The 25,490-nt window shown below is 41.2% G+C and overlaps 1 protein-coding gene across 1 annotated transcript in view; it reads right to left on the bottom strand.

The window, feature by feature from the left end:
* The window catches only part of LOC133649209 (cathepsin F-like), a 32,959-nt gene extending 8,737 nt beyond the window's left edge, over positions 1-24,222 (bottom strand). The window contains exons 1-10 of the mRNA XM_062046044.1: positions 23,835-24,222; positions 20,390-20,500; positions 15,881-15,962; positions 15,158-15,210; positions 14,939-15,011; positions 5,456-5,569; positions 5,225-5,373; positions 5,034-5,130; positions 4,875-4,955; positions 4,283-4,402 (exon numbers count right to left, since the gene is read on the bottom strand). Of these exons, the coding sequence (XP_061902028.1) occupies positions 4,283-4,402; positions 4,875-4,955; positions 5,034-5,130; positions 5,225-5,373; positions 5,456-5,569; positions 14,939-15,011; positions 15,158-15,210; positions 15,881-15,962; positions 20,390-20,500; positions 23,835-24,074 (1,120 nt within the window). The 5' untranslated portion in view covers positions 24,075-24,222. The remainder of the gene's footprint in view (positions 1-4,282; positions 4,403-4,874; positions 4,956-5,033; positions 5,131-5,224; positions 5,374-5,455; positions 5,570-14,938; positions 15,012-15,157; positions 15,211-15,880; positions 15,963-20,389; positions 20,501-23,834) is intronic.
* Between the last annotated feature and the right edge of the window lie 1,268 nt (positions 24,223-25,490).

Genomic DNA, 25,490 nt, shown 5'->3' with positions numbered 1-25,490 from the left:
TTCGATTCTGCTTAACGATTCGTTTTTTATCGGTTCTTTTATCAATTCTTATTTTGAAAATCTGAGAGCAAAAAGGTGGATTAGCATCAATTTTGTTTAGTTTGCAGGTAACGTGACCTTACAAAGCCTACATTGAAGTCTAAGAGGCACATACATACATACATAGAAAAAAAATACCTTTCTTGAAAATAAGAAATAAATATTCTTCTGTAGAATTTAACAAAATAAATAATGTGTTCGATGACCGCAGTTTGATGATTGATTTTGTGGTTGTGTCATCGGATTTACGGTCTCATGTTTTGGACACTCGGATAAAACCGGGTGGTGAGTTGGCTCCGATGGTGGGGTAGGATGCCGGACAGATCTGGCAGGCCCAAACGCATTGTGAGGGTCTCATGAGAACGTCTAGCAGAGTGCAGAGTCTCCTGTCAGAGGGGGATTAAATTTGCCACCTCCGGAAGAACTTTGAACATGTCACGAAGAGGAGCTGCACATGCCCGAGTGGACCATGTTCCGTGCCTCTATTGTGGAGGCTGCTTCCAGAACCCGCCAAGCTGAAGAAAGAGTCCTATCGGGTTTTTTGGCCCATGGGACTCTTGAGGCAGTGGACAGGTACCAACAGGCCAAGTAGTGTGCGGCTTCGGCGGTTGCAGAGGCAAAACCTCGGACATGGGAGGAGTTCGGGGAGGCCATGGAAAACAACTTCGGCTTCGAAGCCGTCCTGAAGCACCATCTGCCGCCTCAGGAGGGGGGAGCAGTGCACTGTCAACATCGTGTATGGTGTGCTGCTGACCTCGACTCAGGATGTTGTGGATCAGTGGAGGGAATACTTCGAAGACCACCTTAATCCCAGCTACACGTCTTCCTATGAGGAAGCAGTGCCTGGGAAATCTGTTTTGGGCTCTCCTATTTCTGGGGCTGAGGTTGCCAAGGTAGTTAAAAAGCTCCTTGTGGGTGGATGAGATCCGCCCGGAGTTCCTTAAGGGAAACTGCACTTTTTTTTAAATTTTGCCTATTGTTCACAATCATTATGAAATACCTTGGATGGATTTTTTCCAAAAGTCCGTTTACAATGGAGCCTATTGGAGGTATTCAAATCTGCTTGTAGCGCCTTTAAAAAACATCCAAACACCACTATTGGGTTTTATATACATGATGTAAGTATATATGAAATGTAGTAACAGGCATATTTATAATATAATTTATTATTTACAAATTTTGATCATTTTAAGCACACACGACACATTCATTTAAAAAATGCATCACGTTTTCTTTTTTTTTCTTTCTTCATCACTGATTTCTGCTCACTGCTGAGTTTATGAGAGCCAACAAACATAATAAAACATCACTTACTGTATAAGGTCTGCTGTCAATAGGATGCAGACTGCTAGGATGTTCATATGTTCTCATTTAAATGAACAATTGTCTCATAATCTTCGCGAAAAAACGGGGTTGCGAGCAGGGGGAACAAGCGCTTTTAGTGTTGGTCTTGCCAGTTCCAAGTCCTAAATGGCTGTCAAAGTGTCCCAACTTGTGTAAATACCTACTCACACCTTTTCCTTGCAGGTGAGGTGCATGATTTATGATCTAGAATAAACTTACAGGGAGCAAGGGAGTGAGCAAGCTGCTCATCAGTCAATAATGTAAACATAGGCACACCCAGAAGTGGTCACTAAACAGTTTGTCTGTGTTAGCGTTTATAATAATAATATCATTAATATGCTTGGTTAATATTTAAGTCACAAAATATAAATTGAGTATTGTTGGAGTTTTCTGAAAACGTTATTGGTGGAATAGTGTAAGCAGACTTTTATTTTTGTTTATTTAATACTTACAATGCATTAAATAAAAAATCATCAGTCATCATGCCTTTCATAATGATTGTGAACGATAGGCAAAATTCCCCAAAAAAGTGCAGTTTTTCTTTAAGGCTCTGGATGCTGTGGGGCTGTCTTGGTTGACAAGACTCTGGAACATTGCGTGGACATAGGGGGAGGTGCCTCTGGATTGGCAGACCAGGGTGGTGGTTCCTCTCTTTAAGACGGGGAACCGGAGGGTGTGTTCCAACTATCGAAGGATCACACTCCTCAGCCTTCCCGGTAAGGTCTATTCAGGTGTACTGGAGAGGAGGCTATGCCGGATAGTCGAAACTCGGATTCAGCAGCACCACTCTACATGTGTTTTGTGGACTTGGAGAAGGCATTCGGCCGTGTCCCTTGGGAAGTCCTGTGGAAATTGCTTAAAGAGTATGGGGTATCGGACCACCTGATTGTGGCGGTTCGCTCCCTGTAGGATCGGTGTCAAAGAGTTTGGCACCGCATTGCCGGCAGTAAGTCGGACTCCGCCAGTGCTGTCCTTTGACATGAGTTCTGTTTACAACTTTTTTGGACAGAATTTGTAGGCGCACTCGGGGCATGGGGATCCTATTTGGTGGCTGCAGGATTAGGTCTCTGCTTTTTGCAGATGATGTGGTCCTGATGGCTTCATCTGGCCAGGATCTTCAACTCTCACTGGATCGGTTCGCAGCAGAGTGTGAAGCGACTGGGATGAAAATCAGCACCTCCAAGTCCGAGTCCATGGTTCTCGCCCGGAAAAGGGTGGATTGCCTTCTCCGGGTTGGGGAGGAGATCTTGTACCCAAGTGGAGGAGTTAAAGTACATTGGGGCCTTGTTCACGAGTGGGGGAAAAGTGGATCGTGAGATCAACAGGCGGATCGGTGCGGCGTCTGCAGTGATGCGGACATTATATCAATCTGTTGTGGTGAAAAGGAGCTGAGCCGGAAGGAAACGCTCTCGATCTACCGGTCGATCCATGATCCTATCCTCACCTATGGTCATGAGCTTTGGGTTATGACCGAAAGGACAAGATCACGAGTAGAAGCGGTACAAGCTCTGTCATTCGGGAGGAGCTCAAAGTAAAGCCACCGGTCCTCCACATCGAAAGGAGCCAGATGAGGTGGTTCGGGCATCTGATCTGGATGCCCCCCGGACGCCTAACTGGGGAGTTGTTTAGGGTACGTCCGACCGGTAGGAGGCCACAGAGGAAGACCCAGGACATGTGGGGGGACTATGTTTCCTAGCTGACCTGGAAACGCCTCGGGATCCCCTGGGAGGAGCTGGACGAAGTAGTTTGGGAAAGGGAAGTATGGGATTATCTGCTTAGGCTGCTGCCCCCGCGACCCGACTTCAGATAAGCAGATGAAAGATGGATGGAAATCATATGTGGAAATTACACAATAGCATAACATTTAGTAACGTGATATTAACTCATTACATACTAAGTCAGATATGTCAAGCCTACTTTTGATATAAGTCTGATGATTATAGCCCACAGCTTATGAAAACCTTGAATTGAAAATCTCAGAAAATATGAAGTTTCAAAAATCTTAAACCATGATCATCAAACTATAATAAATAAAGGTTTGACATCACTATGCATGTAATGATTTAATATCACATATTAGTTTCACATTTGAAGTTATATTGCTGACATGATTGAACTTTTACACTATATTCTTTTTTTTTAGTTTCACCTGTATAATGGAAATAACTGAGTGAAAATCTGGTTGGGAGTAAAACCTGCAACTTTTCTCTGACTACCATTGCACATTCCCCTACCAAAGAATGGAATGTCTATTGTGGCAAATGGATGCAAGCTTTTGACCACAAACAGTCGCTGCTCGATTACATTCATCAAGCAGCAGACGTGAACTGGAGCTATTACTTACTGCCCGCCAGTCAGAATCTGTCTCTCATATTTCTCATCTACATGAGAAGACATTCATTTTAATTTTACAAATATCTGTATCTGTAACTTTAAAGTCTGTGTTTTGTTAGTACCTGTTGTATTTACGCCAGATGACTGCTGCAACATTCATTTATAATTATTGCATGCTTTATGTTCAAATGTTTCAGCATATTGCTCGTATGTCTCCTCTTGATGAAATAGCAGCCTTGCAATTATCACAAGAAGCGCTGTTGCAATCTCTTGTAAAAAGACTTTAGAAAGTTTCTGCCAGTGTGGGAGCCATGTTGCTGTCTGACGTCACTACGCACGTTACGTAATGACGTCGTGCACGCCCGCCGGAATCGTTAAGGTTTGTTTGGAAAAAATGGCAAGCGATTCCAAGGAACTAATACACTGGGAACAGAACCGGTTTTCGATTCCCATCTCTAAAATGCACTTTTGTTGTTTGCTTGTTTTAAGTGTGGTTTTTACATTGGTGTGTATTGCTTGTGTCTGCTTGAGTTATTTTGGCTCCACGTTGTTGTCGTGGCCTTACCACTTTCATCTTTGGACAGCTCCACGGAGCTGTTGATGTAGGCAACAACCTTCTTGCTGGCGAAGTCGCATGTCTGCTTATGGCCGCTGTAGGAGTAGTCGCTCTCTGACTCCAGACCGCCTGAAGCAAACACGCAGGAGAAACGACGTTAAAAATTGCCCACTTTACATAACGTTCAAGCACAGAGCTCAGTGTTTATACAGAGGTATCAGTAAGGAACCACGGGAATTATTTTGTGTTTGTTACCCCCGACAAGACATTGACCCTGAAGGGAATGTCTGCCCTGTGCTCCTCGGCTACAGTCTGCATGGGAGCCGAACAGCAGGACAGGTGTAACAACTACATTATTACCTGTCACTCTTTCCTTGTGCAGATCTAAATGCTTATTATTTAAATGTTTACCTAAGTTTGAAGCAAAGGTGGTAATACTAATTGCAACTAATTTCAATTAATTAGTATCACGGTACTTTATTAGTACCAGTATACCGTACAACCCTCGTCGTGGAACAACATAAGTGGATTTCGACACAACTAAAAATTAAACTATTAACTGTACTTTTTAAAATGGTTAAATAAACCCCTTTCTACATACCAAGGTTCTCAATCGCTTCGTAGGCATTTGACGGCAACCCGCCTCTGCACGCCTGGTCCAGCCCGTCACAGTCAACCAGTTCTGTGAGGCACAAATTATTAACTTTTCAAATCCTGTACTTAACTATGTAGTTTTTTTTAGGGGGTAACAGAACATTACCTTGTTCCGACAATGACAGCAAAGCTCCATTTTTCAGAAACCACTGGCCTTCGATGTTACCCGTGACAGAAAATGCCCAACAAGATCCACACATACCCTAGAGGACACACACACATAAGGAGGTCAACTGAAAGTAAATATAGCTTATTAGTCACATACTTTTAGGGAAACCTCCTCCTCCGTTCCGTTACCTGGTTTTTTACCGGGCTGACTGCTCCATGATCCCTCCAATCCCAACTGGCAGGGGCGGGGCCTCGGGGAGAAGCAGACAGTTTCATTGGTCGCTGAAGCGTCCACTGACTGAGCAGCGGGTTCAGGTATGTCGAGCGAAACTCTTCCTCTGAAGGCAAAGAGAAAGAAACCCGTTAAACCAAGAGATGCTCAAAGAACGTGGCAGAACACGCCAACATCTGCATACACACCAGTGAGGTCGCTGAATTTAGTGATACCATACTCTGCAGAGCCTTGATCCAAAGACTGGAGCTTCTCTGCAATCTTCAGGTTCTCATGGAAGATCTGCACACGGCGGTCACCTTCTACAGACACAAATGAATACTAATCATTATAATTTTTCTACATACTCTTGAAGTGGGGTACACCCTCAGGTCGCCAGCCACATGACACATATATGCTAACAAGCATTGACGCTCTCCTATGAACAACATGTTTTTGGAATGTGGCAGAGGTGGGACCAAGTCATTGCTTTGCAAGTCACAAGTAAGTCTCAAGTCTTTGCCCTCAAGTCTCGAGTCAAGTCCCGAGTCAAGACAGGCAAGTCCCGAGTCAAGTCCAAAGTCAAGACTGGAAAGTCTCAAGTCAAGTCACAAGTCCTGCATTTTGAGTTTCGAGTCCTTTCAAGTCCTTTTAACCACAGACTAATATTTTTACACAGATTGTGTATGCTTTTAAACCGCTGTATTTATTTATTAAAACAAGTGCATTTGAAATAGCATGAAAAAAAAATAGTACTGACGTTGCAATTCAAAATAGCACTATTAACCAGTCATTTTAATAGTTTAAACAATTTTAAACATTTAACTCATTCCTTTACAGAATAAAGACATTTGCAAAAACAAGTGTAACTGTACTTATTTGTACAAAAGTGTTAACATTGTATTTCCATGGCATATTGCATTGTAACTAGTTCCACAGCAGTTTCTATTCTGTTCTTACCTTATCTCATTGATCTCATCTCATACTGTATGTGTGTTTATGTGTGCGTACACATGAAAAACATAACAAATACATGAACATAACAATGAACAGAGTTGTACTTTTTAGATGTCAGGGCCCTATGCAATATGTACACATATTCTTAATATAGTATACATTTTAACTGACCTTTATTTGACTATGTTTGTCTTTTTGTAGGTGGCTAAAATACGCGGTGCTGCTGACCGCCGTCTAATGTTACGTTACTGTGTGTGATACATTGACTAACATAACGTTAAGTATAGGTACCTCATGCAACCCTGCTTAAAAAAATCACTTGACAAAAAGTATGAATAAGGTAGCGAACTGCAGTGGACGCAACATATTGCTGTGTTTGAAATTATGTTATAACCATAGACATCTTATAAGTAGACGCAGTATTGGTTGCTGTGACGCAAGCAAATTGCATCTTGAAGTGGTGATGAGGAGCCGGCGAGCAGCCTAAACTGACAGTTGACAGGTAGAAAACAAAGATGCCGGGCTGGTGTTCAGCGTTTTACTGCTCAAATGAGCGGACTGTTGAAAATAGGAATCGGGGGATTACTTTTCACAAGTAAGATTTAACATTAATGTACTATTGGTTGTATTTTATGAAAATAACATTACCACAGAGTTGAGAAGGAGCAAAGATCTTCAATATTTGTATGTGAAAATCACAAAGAAATCTTCTGGGGGAGGATGACGCCCCTACAGGGGTTTGGTTTACAAACTTTCAGCCCCACCTAAAACAAAATTCACCAGCCGCCACTGATTATGATGCATTCTCATTTTAGGCAAAATATAAGACAATACTTTCTTAACAGTATAACTGTAACCAGGAATAAGTCTTCAAGTAACAATATTCAAATACTAACATTGTTGGGAAAGACAGCATTTGGTTTTATTCTGAATCCAGTGAAAGAGATTGGTGGTTTTAGCTGATATAAAGAGTTTCAGGTGTTTATATATGTTTAAGTATTTGGCAGACGCTTTTATCCAAAGCGACATACATAAAAAATACATATATAACAATCACTGTAAACATTATCATTTAAGGGAAGAATGTAATACAAAATATCAATACGAAGTGTCAAGACAGCAGAGGTGTGGACTCGAGTCACATGACTTGGACTCGAGTCAGACTCGAGTCATGAATTTGATGACTTTAGACTCGACTTGACAAAATGTAAAGAGACTTGCAACTCGACTTAGACTTTAACATCAATGACTTGTGACTTCACTTGGACTTAAGCCTTTTGACTTGACATGACTTGCTACTTTCCCCAAAACCTAAAGCTTAAAAAGTTATTTGGGAGCGCTCAGTAGCTTTCATTTTGTACGTGTCTGTCTATCAGCGTGTGTGCTGCGTGTCAGCGTGTGTGCTCTCAGTACAACAGCCAATCAAATTAGATCTACATTGTTTTCATCACACAGCATTGATCCAATCAAATTGCAGGACAACCAATGAACAAGAGTTGTCAAACAACGCGCCAGTGAGAAAGATTTATACCGAAGTTGGTTTCGTTCGGGTTTAAAAACTACGACTTGGTCAACGAATTGCCGTATGCAAATCACGCAGTTCGAATATTACAGACGGAGACGCAACAACTTCCAACTTCGTTCGACATTTGAAGTTGCACAAAGAAGGGTAAGTTTTGAATGTAAGATAACGTTTATTGGCTAAGTAACATGACTTTTATTTGCTGTGTAGTTAAATCAGTGAGGCTGTAAACTCACTGCTGACGTCATAACCATAGACATCTTATAAGGGTACACAGCATCGAGCGCTACTGCCTACTGGCGCAGACGAGACGCGGGGCCGCCATCTTGGAGTGGTGATCCGCTCCACTCAGTGCAATTCATTTGGCAGGAGCAATGAACTGTCAACGCATTTAATTCATTTTACCTCACTGAATACCACTCATTTTCACGCGCTTTTTTGTCATACGTGTAGCTATGATAACGGACACATGTTTTATTATTCATAGTTTGCTTAACAGTAATAGAATATTCTTATACGCTATAAGTGACCAGACGTCCGAGATTAAAACTGGGAATATAATCCCAGAGAAGGGGGGAAAAAACGGTCAGCTATTTTTAAATTGAAGAAACAATATGATTACGTTATATATACATGCTACATAAACAATGTATGAATACATTAGATATCTATATATCTTATAGACCGTATCTCTGTTGCTGCAGCAGCAGAGAGTTTATTCTGTCGTGACACTTTGTATTGATATTTTGTATTACATTCTTCCCTTAAATGATCATGTTTACAGTGACTGTTATATATGTATTTTTTATGTATGTCGCTTTGGATAAAAGCGTCTGCCAAATACTTAAACATATATAAACACCTGAAAGTCTTTATATCAGCTAAAACCACCAATCTGTTTCACTGGATTCAGAATAAAACCAAATTCTGTTTTACCCAACAATGTTAGTATTTGAATATTGTTACTTGAAGACTTATTCCTGGTTACAATTATACTGTTAAGAAAGTATTGTCTTATATTTTGCCTAAAATGAGAATGCATTATAAACAATGGCGGCTGGTGAATTTTGTTTTAGGTGGGGCAGAAAGTTTGTAAACCAAACCCCTGTAGGGGCGTCATCCTCCCCCAGAAGATTTCTTTGTGATTTTCACATACAAATATTGAAGATCTTTGCTCCTTCTCAACTCTGTGGTAATGTTATTTTCATAAAATACAACCAATAGTACATTAATGTTAAATCTTACTTGTGAAAAGTAATCCCCCGATTCCTATTTTCAACAGTCCGCTCATTTGAGCAGGAAAACGCTGAACACCAGCCCGGCATCTTTGTTTTCTACCTGTCAACTGTCAGTTTAGGCTGCTCGCCGGCTCCTCATCACCACTTCAAGATGCAAATTGCTCGCATCACAGCAACCAATATTGCGTCTACTTATAAGATGTTTATGGTTATAACGTCATTTCAAACCCGGCAATATGTTGCTTCCACTGCAGTTTGCTACCTTATTCATACTTTTTGTCAAGTGATTTTTTAAGCAGGGTTGCATGAGGTACCTACGCATAACGTTACGTTAGTCAATGTATCACACACAGTAACATAACGTTAGACGGCGGTCAGCAGCACCGCATATTTTAGCCACCTACAAAAAGACAAACATAGTCAAATAAAGGTCAGTTAAAATATATACTATATTAAGAAAATGTGTACATATTGCATAGGGCCCTGACATCTAAAAAGTACAACTCTGTTCATTGTTATGTTCATGTATTTGTTATGTTTTTCAGGTGTACGCACACATCAACACACATACAGTATGAGATGAGATCAATGAGATAAGGTAAGAACAGAATAGAAACTGCTGTGGAACTAGTTACAATGCAATATGCCATGGAAATACAATGTTAACACTTTTGTACAAATAAGTACAGTTGCACTTGTTTTTGCAAATGTGCTTGACTCGGGACTTGACTCGAGACTTGAGGGCAAAGACTTGAGACTTACTTGTGACTTGCAAAGCAATGACTTGGTCCCACCTCTGCAAGACAGAATAAACTCTCTGCTGCTGCAGCAACAGAGATACGGTCTATACGATATATAGATATCTAATGTATTCATACATTGTTTATGTAGGATATACACATGTATATATAACATAGTCATATTGTTTCTTCAACTTAAAAATAGCTGACCGTTTTTTTCCCCTTCTCTGGGATTATATTCCCAGTTTTGATCTCGGACGTCTGGTCACTTATAGCATATAAGAATATTATATTACTGTTAAGCAAACTATGAATAATAAAACATGTGTCCGTTATCATAGCTACACGTATGACAAAAAAGCGCGTGAAAATGAGTGGTATTCAGTGAGGTAAAATGAATTAAATGCGCTGACAGTTCATTGCTCCTGCCAAATGAATTGCACTGAGTGGAGCGGATCACCACTCCAAGATGGCGGCCCCGCGTCTCGTCTGCGCCAGTAGGCAGTAGCGCTCGATGCTGCGTCAACTTATAAGATGTCTATGGTTATGACGTTAGCAGTGAGTTTACAGCCTCACTGATTTAACTACACAGCAAATAAAAGTCATGTTACTTAGCCAATAAACGTTAGCTTACATTCAAAACTTACCCTTCTTTGTGCAACTTCAAATGTCGAACGAAGTTGGAAGTTGTTGCGTCTCCGTCTGTAATATTCGAACTGCGTGATTTGCATACGGCAATTCGTTTTTTGTTGACCAAGTCGTAGTTTTTATACCCGAACGAAACCAACTTTGGTATAAATCTTTCTCACTGGCGCCACTGGCGCATTGTTTGACAACTCTTGTTCATTGATTGTCCTGCAATTTGATTGGCTGAATGCTGTGTGATGAAAACAATGTAGATCTAATTTGATTGGCTGTTGTACTGACACGCAGCACACACGCTGATGGACACATACGTACAAAATGAAAGCAACGGAGCGCTCCCAAATAACTTTTTAAGCTTTAGGTTTTGGGGAAAGTAGCAAGTCATGTCAAGTCAAAAGGCTCAAGTCCAAGTGAAGTCACAAGTCATTGATGTTAAAGTCTAAGTCGAGTTGCAAGTCTCTTTACATTTTGTCAAGTCGAGTCTAAAGTCATCAAATTCATGACTCGAGTCTGACTCGAGTCCAAGTCATGTGACTCGAGTCCACACCTCTGGAATGTGAGATTACAAAACCGATCACTGTGATCCGATCAGTGTTAAGATTTTATTAATTAACAGATACATTTTATCAATTAGAATTTTATTATTAAACTAGATGAAGCTAGACCAGGGGTCGGCAACCCGCGGCTCCGGAGCCGCATGCGGCTCTTTGACCACTCTGATGCGGCTCAGCTGCATACTTGCCGACCCTCCCGGTTTTCCCAGTATACTTAACGACCCCCCGATTTTCCCAGGAGACTGCCTCTCCTAGAAATCTCCCAGGGCAAATATTATCCTTTTTTCACTCTAATTACTTAATCAAGGGCGTGCCCTAATGGCACTGCATTAATTGTCCTCTATAGCCTGCCCAAACAGTGTGCCAGCCCGGCCACATGTTATATGTTGCTTTTACTTGCACACGTAGGCGACAGCAAGGCATACTTGCTCAACAGCCACACAGCTTACACTGACGGTGACCATATAAAACAACTTTAACACTGTTACGTTACAATAGTGTGTGTGTGACAATCATTGGTACTTGCAGCCCTAACTCTTCCGGTCTACATTATACACCCCCGCTACCACCAAACCCCCCCACACATCAACACCCCCCCTCTCCGTGCGTCGGTTGAGCGGAAGAGTTAGGGCTGCATGGGACTCTGGGTATTTGTTGTGTTGTGTTTATGTTGTGTTACAGTGCAGATGTTCTCCAGAAATGTGTTTGTCATTCTTTTTTGGTGTGGGTTCACAGTGTGGCGCATATTTGTAACGTAACAGCGTTAAAGTTGTTTTTGTACGGCTACCGTCAGTGTAAGCTGTGTGGCTGTTGAACAAGTATGCCTTACAGTCACTTACGTGAGCAAGCAAAAGCTGCATTCAACATGTGGCCAAGCAGGTACGCTGTTTGGGCAGGCTGTAGAGGGCGCTAAAAGCAGTGCCAGCACGTCCTGAAATTTGGGAGTCTCCCGGAAAATTGAGAGGGTTGGCAAGAAAGACGCTATCAAGCGCCATTTAATTAAAAGTCGCGGGCTGCACTAACATTCAATTTCCATATTAAAATGCGTGCCGGTGCGTGTGTCAGAGACCCCTGGTTAACATAGCGCAAAGCAATTTAAGCTTTGTATGCCGTGTTTTTCATTTTAAATTTTCAAAACATTTTTGTGGCTCCCATTGTTTTCTTTAATTTGTGAAACTTTCCAAAATGGCTCTGAGTGGTAAAGGTTGCCGACCCCTGAGCTAGACAAATTGCGTGTGAATGTTGAAGCTGAACTGAAATGTTGATGATGGAAGTTAGAATGAATGTAAGATTAGTTCAAATGTAGAAATGGTTTGAATATTGAAATGGTTTAAATGGTGAAATTGATTAATTGAAGGAATGGTTTGAATGTTGAAATGGTTTGAATGTTGACAAGCTAAAGCTGAACTGTATTGCTAGTGGACTGCAGAAATGGTTTGAAGGTTAAAATATTTAAAATTGAAAAATGGTTTGAAAGGTGAAGAGCAGACGTTGTACTGAAATGTAGTATGAATCTTGAAATGCTAACTGTTGGTATAGCTAGATGAAATAGCATACTTCAAAGAGGATACAAAGTAACATATTTCATGATTATTACTTCTAAATATACAAAATTAGCTGAAATGTTGGTATACAAAGTTAGCATGCTAACAGCAGACGAATTAGCATACTTCTAAGATAGCGACAAGTAACAACATACATGTTTATTTGATTAAAAAGGACAAAGTTAACTTAAATGCCTGCAAAAAAATGTTAGCATGCCAACATTGGCATGATAACAGGGGAACAGCTAACATACTACTAAGATAGCACCAAATAACAAAATCCATGATTATTATCTTACAATGTATTAAATTAAATTAAATGCTAGCACGCTAACATTACCATGCTAATAGGTAAAGTGCAAGCAAACCTTGAAGATGGCACCAAATAACAGAATCCATGAATATAAGGTTAAAAAGGAGGAAATTAGCTGGAATGTTAATGTAAAATGTTAGCATGCTAACATTAGCATGATAATTTCGGGAAAACTGGGAATTTTTGAAAATATTGATTCTAGCACAATTGTTCTAGATTATATGAATGGCTCTGTGTTGGAATTTTTGGAATCTGTTGAAAAACGTGGACGTACAGACAGTTTGAATTGGGAATGGGTATTTCGGAATTCCTGGAATTTCGGGAAAACCGCAATTTTTTAGGAAAAATGAAATCGCTATTTTTGTTGTCCTGATTATGTGAAATGTTTTGATGGTGGAATGGTTGGGATTGGTTGAAAAATATGGACTGTGAAAACTTTCCGGCAAGAGGTGAAACAGGCTCTTTCAACTTCCTTCCCGCACTGTGCGATTCAAGAACTCCTTCATTCCACACTCCATCCAGCTGTATAATCACTCGCCATACAGCAATAGATGACATCTGCCTATTACCTGACACCTGACATGTTAGCTACTTCTCTTTGTTTATAATGTCTATTTTCTATTTCCTGCTGGACCTACTCTCTATTTTATGCTGCTGCTGTCATATATACTGTATATACTGTAATATTGTACATGGTCATTGGTTTATATTGTATATATGTTATAGACATAATATAATATATCTGTATATAAATTACTCTGTACACATATTATGTATATATTCCTATATATGTTAGATTTTTTTTATAGCTATATTAGTCTATTTATACCTGCATTGTCCTTTCCATCATTGTAACTGAGCTACTGTGTTGAACAATTTCCCTTGTGGATCATTAAAGTTTGTCTAAGTCTAAGTCTAAATAGAGCTATGGAAAACCAGAAATTCTGGGAATTCCTGGAGTTTTTTGGTACCTGCAAATTTGTTAGTTTTAATTAGTTTGAAGTTGGACCGGTGTGAATCGGATGGACAGGGATGAAGTTATGCTGGGGCAGCATGGCTCGGTTGAGAAAGCGGCCGTGCCAGAAACTTGAGGGTTCCAGGTTCGATCCCCACTTCAGTCATCCTAGTCACTGCCGTTGTGTCCTTGAGCAAGATAATTTACCCACCTGCTTCCAGTTCCACCCACACTGGTTTAAATGTAACTTAGATCATGGGTTTCACTATGTAAAGCTATGAGTCACTAGAGAAAAGGGCTATATAAATATAATTCACTTCACTTCACTGAGCCAAAAAGTGTCTAAATAATAATAATAATAAAGAATAGATGAATAAATAGTGTAGAATCTTATATGCCAACAAGAACACAATAAAAGTATGAAAAATGTATACAGATGGCATCAATTCCCAGATACAGGAAATTGGTACTGTATCAGTTCAAATTTCATTTGTGGGACACACAGTATATATTGATTCATTATTGTAAGTTACTGTGCAGATTAGATAAAATATTCTTTAATTGACATGATGCCCTCTCCTTGCAGTTTGGTTATGTTATTGTTTGAGAGTTAAGAGGTTTGACCCAACAGGCTTCAGTAGCTAGTCAGCACACGGTGCAAAGCAGCAGACTAGCCTGGCAGTACAAAATTAGCAATCCTATCTTCATTTTCAGAGTTTGGGGAATATATGCCTATCTTAAGTAGGTAAAAAAATGCTGTTTTATTTATCTGGTCTGTTAAAATCACATTTTGTAACAATTTTTAAATGATCACGATTGCTATACTAATTTTCATGAGCTTGTCAATGGGATTGTTTATTGTATCTTAGCATCAAGCATCATTGCTTATTTCAGTTCATACCAGTACATTTAAAACGCTTCTAGCATGTATTTGCACTTCATGTGTATATTAATTTACTTTCCTTTATGTGTTTGGTTTTAAAATAGTCATTCTCATTGAACCTCAAATATACATTTCAAAATGTCTAACTTTAAGTAAGGACTGTAAGGGGGAACTGTACTTTTATCACGTTACATTCCTAGATCTGCTTGGTTACATAACACCCACCATTATATAATAGATTTGGCGAAAGCAGCAGTTTTTACATGTGTTTCTTGTTAAGCTCCACCACATTGCAATAGTGTAAGAATACAATGTGGAATGTACAGCGTAAAGATACTCACCCTCCTGTGTACTGTAGACTTTATTGTATTTTACCATGAAGTCTTTGAAAAGGCCCAGCAGCTCTACAGACTCCTGACAAATAAATAGCAGACCCAACAATGCATACCTTATTGGGACTGTTTACTTAACAAAGAGATGCTTGATAAAGAAAAATCAATAATGTATTTTTCTTTTTTACTCGTGACTCATTCAAGCATGACTTTTTTTTAAAATTTCACCTCCTCCAGGGGCCGCTGAGGGGAAGCGGCTTCGGCTGTTTCTTCTGGTCCAGCTGATAAGATAATAGGAGCAAATAAACAAATGTCAGTGTACTGTACAGTGTTAAAAGTTAAAGTCCCAATGATATTCACACACACTAGGTATGGTGAAATTATCCTCTGCATTTGACCCATCCCAGTGTTCACCCCCTGGGAGGCGAGGGGAACAGTGAGCAGCAGCGGTGGCCGTGCTCGGGAATCATTTTGGTGATTTAACCCCCAATTCCAACCCTTGATGCTGAGAGGCAATAGGTCCCATTTTTAATAGTCTTTGGTATGACTCGGCTAATTTCTGTTCCGCTAACATCAATGTGTTGGACAATAAGCAACATTGTGAAGTGAACTTCCTCTCCAGGGATCACTACATTTAGTGCAATAAGTAAAACCTGTTATAGTGACTTCGGTTGCAGTGACTCCAATTATAAAAAAAACCCAGATTTTTTAAGATGCTCACCAAAACTAAACTGCCCTTGCCCGGCCCCTTACAAAGTTTTATGGAAATGTTTTTTTCTTTTTCTACTACGTAATACTATTAACAGTATCTACTACTGTTGACTTTATTACAAAGCCAAAGGGAAAGATCATTCAAAGCATAAAACTACAGCTAGCTTTTTGCACATTGTTCATAAATTAATGGGAATTGCAATATAAACAGCCTTTATTGTATAAAATTGTGTTTTTTACCTTTTGGTTGGCACTTCTGTTTGACCAGAGTTGAAGCTCCCTGCCAGGGTATGTCCCAAATTTCAAAGACACAAACCTCCGTCTAGCAAAAGCAGACAGCATTGATTATTCATTTTGAGGATTATACTATCCACTCAAAGTGATTATTTCTGATTTGGCTGCACTGACGCAAACATTTACAGGTGATTGTAGCGATGAAAAGGGGAACAACAAAAAGAAAAACAGCTGACCTTTCAATATTGGACATGCACTCGTTATCTCAAGTTGCACTATTTCTTTATTGCTTGCTTATGGTTGTCCATCGAGTCCGATGATGACATCCACTTCTATCGGTGAGTTCGTTGGTGGCTGAATAGCCCTATCCTGGATAAACAAACCCTACTGCAGGTAGGGCATGTAAATGTGGTGGTGGTGGTGGAAACGGCAACTGTAGGTGTATTCCTCCTGAGTCTTCTCTCCTGTCTCTTGGCTGTCCTATCCTCCTCCAGCAGGCGGGTGCCATCCTGGCACAGCTGACACCAGGTATTACGATCAGCAGCCACATCCTCCAGGGCCTCAGGTCTGATTTTACACTTCCTTAGTGCAGTCTTCAGCTGGTCTTTATATCGTTTCCTCTGCCCTCCAGCAGAGCGACGACCATGGTGTAGCTGGCCGTATAACACTTTGCGAGGCAGGCGGTCTGAGGGCCTCCTTACTACGTGGCCCAGCCATCGTAGTTGGTGCAGGGTGATCATGGCCTCAATACTCCTGCAGTTGGTTTTTGAGAGTATTTCAGAGTGAGGCACACGATCACGCCATGTGATCCCCAGGATGCGCTGAAGGCAGCGTATGTGGAACTGCTCTAGGGCCTTGATGTAGGGTAGTGAGGCAGATAGCTTGATAGACAGAGACCTTTGTGTGGAGATGGAGGTTCTTGTTTTGGAAGACCCGACGTCTGAGTCTCCCAAAAGCTGCCGCTGCCTGCTTGATCCTGTTCTGGACCTCACTATCAACAGTGTTGTCATCAGAAAGAATGCTCCCCAGGTATCTGAAGGATGGAACGATTGCTATTTTTCTCCAGAAACCGTGAAGACAGGTGATGCAGATGGCTTGCTGGAGCTCCACTGGCAAACTACTTCCGTCTTGCTGGTGTTGACGGTCAGTCCCATCCTGCTGTACGCTCTCACCGCAGCCGCAAGAACAGACTGAAGGTCTTGTGGGCTGTGAGATACAAGAACACAGTCATCTGCGTACTGCATCTCAACAATTCTCTCCCTCTGCAATTTGGTGGTAGCCTGAAGCCTCCTGATATTAAAGAGGTTGCCATCTCGACGGAAGTCCACTGTCACACCGCTGCTGTCCTCAATCTCCTTGTGGAGAAGCTTGGTAACACATAGCAAGAAGATGTTAAAAAGCACTGGTGCTAGTACACACCCCTGCCTTACTCCTGTATGTACAGGGAAGGGGGCAGACTCTTGACCTCCTATGGTCACTCGAGCAGTCATTCCATCATGAAACTGACGGAGGATGTTAACGAACTTAATGGGACAGCCAAACTTAAGGAGGACTTCCCATAGAAGTTCTCTCTGAACAGTGTCGAAGGCTTTGGAGAGGTCGACAAAGGCCATGAATGTTGATGTTGTTCCCTACATTTTTCCTGCAGCTGTCTAGCTGTGAAAATCATGTCCACTGTGCTCCTATTCTTTCTAAACCCGCACTGTGATTCAGGCAGTATCGACTCAGTGATGTTATTAATCAGCCTCTGGAGCATCACTTTTGCCAGAACTTTACCGGCAACAGCAAGGAGTGAAATGCCCCTACTGTTGCCACAGACAGCCTTGTCACCCTTGTTCTTGTAAATAGTGACAACATTGGCGTCTCTCCATTGTTGTGGGACGTTCTGTTCAGCCCAGACCTTTGTGATGTACTGGTGCAATGTTCTTGTGCAGAGGTATCCTCCTTGCTTCAGTAGTTCAGCCGGGATGTTGTCATTACCGGGGGATTTGTTGTTTTTGAGTAAACGGGTAGCTGATCGGACCTCCAGGAAGGTTGGGGGCTCGTCCAAATTGTGCATGACGGGAAGTGTAGGCAGTTCATCCAGAACAGTGGGGTCTGCATCAGATTCCTGATTCAACAGGGTGCTAAAGTGTTCCGCCCATCTCAGCAGGATGCTAGGTTGGTCCTTCAAGGTTGACAGGCCGTCTGCTGTTTTCAGGGGAGTGATGCAGCGGTTTGTTGGGCCGTAGGTCTTCTTGACAGCATTGTAAAAGTTGTGCATGTCATTTTTATCGGCAAAGGTTTGGATTTCATGTGCCTTTTTTCTCCACCACTCATTCTGCATCCTCCCAACAGCCCTTTGCACTTCTCCTCGAGCTCTCTGCCATTTCTGCCTGGAGCTACTGGATGAAGGGTTCTCTAGGGTTGCCCTGTGTGCTTTGTGCATATCCTTCAACAGGACATGGATGGTGTCCGAGTTTTCATCAAACCAGTCTTGGTGGTTCTTGCTCTTGAAGCCGATTGTTTGGGCTGCTGCCTCATAGAGAGCCAAGCTGATAGAGTTCCAGTTCTGGTCGATAGAGTTCTCAGAAGAGTTCAAGGAAGACTCCAGAGCCCCAAGTTTCTCAGCCAGGGAGCGGCGAAAGTCATTTCTTGGATCAGGGTTTTCCAGGCGGGCGCAGTCTAGCTTCTTCCTTTTGGGTCCTCGCCGTCTCAAGGGGGGGCGCACTTGCATGTGGACATTGGTCATAATCAAATGATGATCTGTCCAGCACTCTGCACCTCTCATGGCACGGGTGATGAGGACGTCTTTGATGTCACTACGCCTCACTATGATATAATCTATCAGGTGCCAATGTTTAGAATGGGGGTGCATCCATGAAGTCTTATATTTAGCCTTCTGCTGGAAGATAGTGTTGGTTATGGTCAGGTTATGCTCTGAGCAGAGAGTAAGCAATCTCATCCCATTTGAGTTAACCTGACCAACTCCATGTCTGCCAAGTACTCCACTCCATATCCTGTTGTTCTGTCCCACTCGGGCATTAAAATCCCCAAGCAAGAAAATCTTGTCATTCTTGGGGATCCGGCAAAGAGCCTCATCAAGTGACTGGTAGAAGGAATCCTTGACCTCATTCTCAGATGGCAGGGTCGGTGCATAAGCACTGAGAAGTGTGGCGTAGCGATTCCTGACCAGGGGGATACGGAGGGTCATTAGTCTCTCACTAATGCCGACAGGTGTTTCAGTGAGTCTTGGCAGCAGTGTGTTTTTGATGGCCAGTCCTACACCATGCAGATGTTGTCCTCCTGAGGGGTAGCCTTTCCAGAAGAATGTGTAGCCCATACCTTCCTCAGTTAGAGAGCCTTCATCCAGGATCCTGGTCTCACTCAGGGCTGCAATGTCAATGTTGTAGCGATTCAGCTCTGCAGCAACCAAGGCAGTTCTCCTGTGAGGCCTGTCAGATCTGCCGTACGAGTCCAGGAGAGTCCTTACATTCCATGTTGCCAGTTTCAAGTTGCATGATTTTTTATTTTTATTTCGACCGCAGGTATGGAATGGCCCGATAGGTGCGGTATCCTATCCAGGCGAGATTGAGTGGGCAATTTTTAGGCCACCTTTTCTAGGCCCGTCCTCAATTGAGGTGAGCAGTGCCGTCCCTAAATAAGGCTGCTCAAACACACAGGGGTCTGCCGAAAACAGCTTCCACTCAACCGAGCTGTTAGCGACCTATACCCTGTGCTGCTGCCGTGCAGGGTTCTAGCTAAGAGCTTCCAGTCCATTCAAACCTGCTCCCGTTGCCAGAAACCCCATCGCCGTCAGACTTCAACCAGATGTTAGTCCAGGTACTGTTCACCATGGTCAGAAGTGGGTACCTGCGCAAGGAGATATTTAAGTGCCAAAGGAGGTGCGTTTTCTCCAGTAGCACTATCTTCACCACAATGAGGTAAACCCGGTGGCATGGGTGAGCCCATGACGACCAGCCCCCCATCATGACTGCAGGAGGTTGCCGGGTCCTTAATCTTTCAAGGCCCGCCTATTGCGCACCGCCAGCACATTGCTTTTCTGTCAGGGTGTGCTCCCTTAGCCTTTGCCTAAATAAGCTGACCCACAAGGCAATGGGGCTATTTACCCATAGTTGGGTCAGGGTTGACGGGCGTCAGGGCGTGTTCCACACAATGGTGGGCCTATACGCCACGTCTCTGGGGCCCACTGCTGCTCCGAGATCCCCTTCAGTTTAGTTCGGGGTCTGCAAAGACCCTTATCCGTGTGTGGCCACGAGGAGGCACTGAAGGAGTCTTGGTGGTGGAGAGGCTTTGTACCAGCAGGAGGAGACTTACGCACTCGGCTCCTCTTTTTAACCCCCGAGGGGGGCTAGCTGGCGGCGGTAGCTGTAAGCAGAGAGTAGCAAGCAGAAAGCAACCTGCAACATGCACTATCTACAGACATCTCTCTACTTCTACTGCACTAGACGCGTCACACACACCCTGTGTAAGACACACACACACTTTATACTTAACACAAAACACACAGCTTACCTTCAGTTTCTGGAGTTCAGGATAGAAGTCACAAGTCCGGAGCATAGCTGATTTTTTACACTGCGTGTTACTCAGCTCCACTGTTATGCTGTACCGGATACCCTTAACCAGCTGGAAAAGAAAACCACACATATTTAATTTTATTCAAGCATGCATAGTACTCATGCACTCTAATATGTATGAAAGCCCGACAAGTTTTTAGTTTGTCTATATTGTTCTTGTTCATGTTGAATAGTACGCTTTGTGCAGCACCACGTGACACTGTCAAGTGATCACAGCTAGTGGTCTCCCTATACAACCTTCCGAAACATACTGATATTGGAGTCTTTCGTATTGGCCTAAACCAATAATGATACGATGTCAGTATGAATCATACGTACCTTAATTATTGTGTTGTGTGGAATTTTAGAAGAGGTTTGATGAAGTGAAATTAGTCACACAGAGAACAATGGTAGGTAGAAAAAACACTAATCTATTTATTATTAACTATCTGGGATGGACTTATGCTGTCGATGATTAGATTAAAGGGAAATGGTAATTGTTTTTGCCTACCATGTTTAGCTTGTGTAAATGACAAGTAAATTCAAGAAAAGACCAACCTTGTGTCCTTTTTGGAAGACATTTAGATGTTAACTGGCTGTCCAGCTCCGCACAAGTAAACTTGCTGCAGGACTACTTGTATTGGAAGCTGATCTGATATATATTTTTTGTTGAATTCAGACTGATATACAAAATCAATTTTGGTTTAGAACATCCCTAATCACAGCAAGCTAAATGCTAAAGGCCGATACAGGAGTTGTTCATGTTCATACTTTGCTCCATTTGCTTTATTTTGATCAATCAATTGTATGCACTATAATGAAGATAATAAGTGTACGATATGTTCAAATTGTGCCCTGTGATGAGGTGGCGACTTGTCCAGGGTGTACCCCGCCTTCCGCCCGAATGCAGCTGAGATAGGCTCCAGCGACCCCCCGCGACCCCAGAAAGGCACAAGCGATAGAAAATAGATGGATGGATGTTCAAATTGTTGCATCCATCCATCCATTTTCTACCGCTTGTCCCGTTCGGGGTCGCGGGGGTGCTGGAGACTATCTCTGCTGCATTCGGGCATTGTTCTGTAATATTGTATTCATATATTGTTAAATTGTTTATAAATTATTTTTCTGAACAAAACTTTTGTTTTTTTTTGTTTACCTAAAATGTTTGTTCTGTGTTTTATTCTGACTGTATTCATCATAATCAACAAATTAGATCATTCAATGATCTTGAAAAAATGTAAGGAGCCATAAGTAATAATTTAATGTCAGGTCATCATTAAATGGCCCTCATATGTCAAAAGGCATTAATAAATCATGTTATTTTCAAATACCTCTATAACGGATAACAGTAGTTCAGCCAGGATATGTTAATTTCAAAATTAGATTTACAGCCCCAAAATCTTGTTATTGTTTTCATTTCGATGTCCCGCCTACTACCGTCTGACTAAATAGAAAGTTAATGAGTGTGTTACATCCAGTTTGCCAGTTACGCACCGCCACCTTCGTTGAGCTACCGCCACTGGTAAAGTTACTAAACATGTCAGACCTTAGTAAATCAAAACGGCGTTGTTAAGATTCTCAACTTATTCATGACAAAGCCAGGAACAAAATGAGGATTTGTACCGGGGATGCCTTCGAAAGATGAAGACGATTGAAGGCGGAGAAGATTTTTTCATCTGACGCCATACTTGCTAATTTCTTCCTTGATAGGTAAGTCGGGCACTTAGGTTTTCTTATTACTTGTAATAAATGGAAATGGACATTTCGTAAGTAAACTATATTGTCCAATACAGTCTATGATCTTGTCTAACAAAGCTAGTATGTTTGTGCAACGAATGCTTAGTGTGGTGGGGCTCAGCTCCTTGTGTAATGCTTAGCATGCCAGCTCGGTCAATGACACATCGACATATAGACTAGCGGGGGATATATATGGCCGTTAGCCTGTATGTCGATGTGTATTCGAAATGACAGGGCAAAATATATTTTCGACAAATAAAACCTATGTGTATATGGGTATTGTCAGTGCATATTTCGTTCTCAATATGCTGATACGCTGAGGAAATGGGTTCCAACATTAGAACGGCTGTCATCATGGCAATGTGAAACGTATGGAGACAGCCAAATCACATGATAAAATAATTCCTCATTTGTGTAGCCAAAAGGCATACCTTGGTAAAGTGTCTCTGTAGTTTTGGGCGTACATTAGGCTGCTAAGCATGCTCTACTTATTTTCACTAATATAACCATTGCTAGCATTGGTTGTAGTTTGTTTTAGTCTTTGTTTTCTGATAGTACTGACAATACCATATGATTGCCATTTGTTGTGATATTGTACCTTGGCATGACGTACTTCTTCTTGAAAATAGCCTTATTTCTGTGTAAAATGCGTTGGTTAGAGATGTGTTATTGACAAAACGCTTGTCTATTCAGCTATCATGGTCCCAGCGCCTCAACTCCTAGTAAGAGGCAGTGGAAGTTTAAAGTTCCTTGGAGTAGCCCAGTCGATCGAGCTGGAGTCGGCTGCGTATCTGGCAACCTCAGTCAGGGAGAGAGGGAGGGGACTACAGAATTTTGACCATAATTGCAGTACCATTTCTGGCCACATTATTACATATGGCTCCTTTAACTAAAGAGTATTGGTTTCGGCAATAAGATCATCCCTCGTCACATCAAGTTTGTGGTTTTACTAAATTGTGTGTTTTAAAGCACAATCTATGTATTTTTTGGCCTAAATTTAGCATTTTCAAGCAGAAACATGCTAAATGAACTAACACTATTACAGTAGTATTGGCCACTTGATGATACCAAACCAATCAGTATTGCGGCCACTGATTGTCTCAACCTCAGGAGCCATACGGTCCTGCCTTTAGGAGTGTCAAGCTGACTTTGTGGATCGATGTTATTTCGTGTTTAGGGGGCTGTTGTAATAAATTAAAAAAAACGTCTTTAGAATGTTTTTAAGGTCTAGCTATAAATATAATCTATTTCCTCTTCTCATAATTTAATTTACCACGGCCATGCCTGAAACCACTTAAACTAATTAAGGGAGTACTGTGTACTTTGTATTGTATAGATATCAACATTTGCGATCATTGGACATTGTCCACACCATGACTATCAACAAGTTATATCCGCTTAAAAGGTAAAACCACAGACACGCGAGGGCGTAGCCGCATAAGCCTAACAGTATATCGTTATTTTTTTTGTATTGTATTGAAAATTGAGACCGTGTGCGTTCAGGTTTGAATTCAGGTCAATGCAGCATTAATTTGTTAGTATAGTGCTTGTTATTGAATCCATTACTTCTGGTTGCTGTTATGCTAACACATGCTAACTTGACGCAGTTTTAAATCCTCCAGCGACTGATGTTAATAGCTGCTTAATTAAATATTTATTAACTACACCTGTTTGGTGGCAGCGATGAGCTTGCTGACTTTACGGAGGTGCATGGCGTTGGATCCCAAATTGTATCGCTCCTCGGCAAACCGCAGAGCATTTTTCAAGCCGGGGTCGGACTCCATCAGTCGGATAGGAGAGCCGGGAGGACCGAAGAGAGGCCGGTCCATGTCCTCACCAAGCCCCAGCGACGAGCCCGTTACGGCGGCCAAGGCCATGCAGAGGATGGTCTGGCATCCCGTCAACATGCTGTCTTTTTCGGTGTGTTTGCGAAAGAAAGAGAATGTGTGTCCAGTTTGCCCTGAGCTTTAAAGCAGAGAGTTTGTGTTTGTGCCAAGACAAACACTTTGACGATGTTGTTGTCAAACAAATCTGTGACGACTCTGTGGGAGGAGCCAGTGGAGTCAGCGAGCGGGGTGCGTTCAAAAACAGACACTGTCACGAATTTACTTGTTGTAAAATTACTAAACAATTGGTAATAAATATGTTATATATGACATATAATGTATGTAATACTGCGTCAGTTTATAAACCAAACTCGTAAGTGGTTGTTCATAACGTGTAATGTGACGTCTAATTTGAAGTCCAATTTTAACTTTGATTTACCAGCCTCAATTCTTTCTCTTACCAAGTAATAATCTTCAATACGAATCATTACCTGCAGTGCCTTAATAAATAAATAACGTGGTATATAATTTTGCGCCATTTTACACGCCCTCTGCTGGTGACCAATTGATTTTAATTTTTTGTATGGTAAAGTCACCAAAGGTATAGGTCTGAATGTGGTGCTTGAAATGTTTGAACATATTTTACTGTAACCTCTGTGTTTGGGACATACAATCCTATAAAAACTTTGGTCAATGATTGTCTGCAGGACAAAAGTGCTCTGCTGTTTTAAAAATCTGCTGCAAATATGTCAGCGAGTAAGTTTTGAAAGGCACTTACGGCCGAATTTGACCCGCGTGACACTTTTTCAAATATGCTTTTATTTAGTGAAAATATAATTTTGGCCGTATTTGATTCACTGTAAATTGTAGCTGTATACATTAATGCTGTATAGTGACCAGCAGGCTGTCGACAGCAATAGACTTAAAAAAAATACACAAAACAACCAAAAACTTTTACCCTCATTTTGCAAAATCATCATTAGCATTAGCAACAATTCCAGACACATTTTATTTTATGTGAAGTATGTCAATTGTCGTGGCTGCCTCCAATTAATTGTTTGTAATCACTATATACCTATATCCATCCATCCATCTTCTACAGCTTGTCCCTCTCTGGGTTGCTGGGGTGTTAGAGCCTATCCCATATATATATATATATATATATATATATATATATATATATATATATATATATATATATATATATATATATATATATATATATATATATATATATATATATATATATATATATATATATATATATATACATATATATATATATATATATATATATATATATATATATATATATATATATATATATATATATATATATATATATATATATATATGTATGTGTGTGTGGGAAAAAATCACAAGACTATTTCATCTCATCATCTATTTCATTTCATATATATATATATATATATATATATATATATATATATATATATATATCTTAGAAATGAAGGCTATTCCACAAAATTGTTTGGG

Source organism: Entelurus aequoreus, linkage group LG04 (genome assembly GCF_033978785.1).
Source record: "Entelurus aequoreus isolate RoL-2023_Sb linkage group LG04, RoL_Eaeq_v1.1, whole genome shotgun sequence".
Lineage (NCBI taxonomy): Eukaryota > Metazoa > Chordata > Actinopteri > Syngnathiformes > Syngnathidae > Entelurus > Entelurus aequoreus.
Note: the sequence above shows the minus strand (reverse complement) of the source record. Positions and strands in the feature narration are given on the sequence as shown.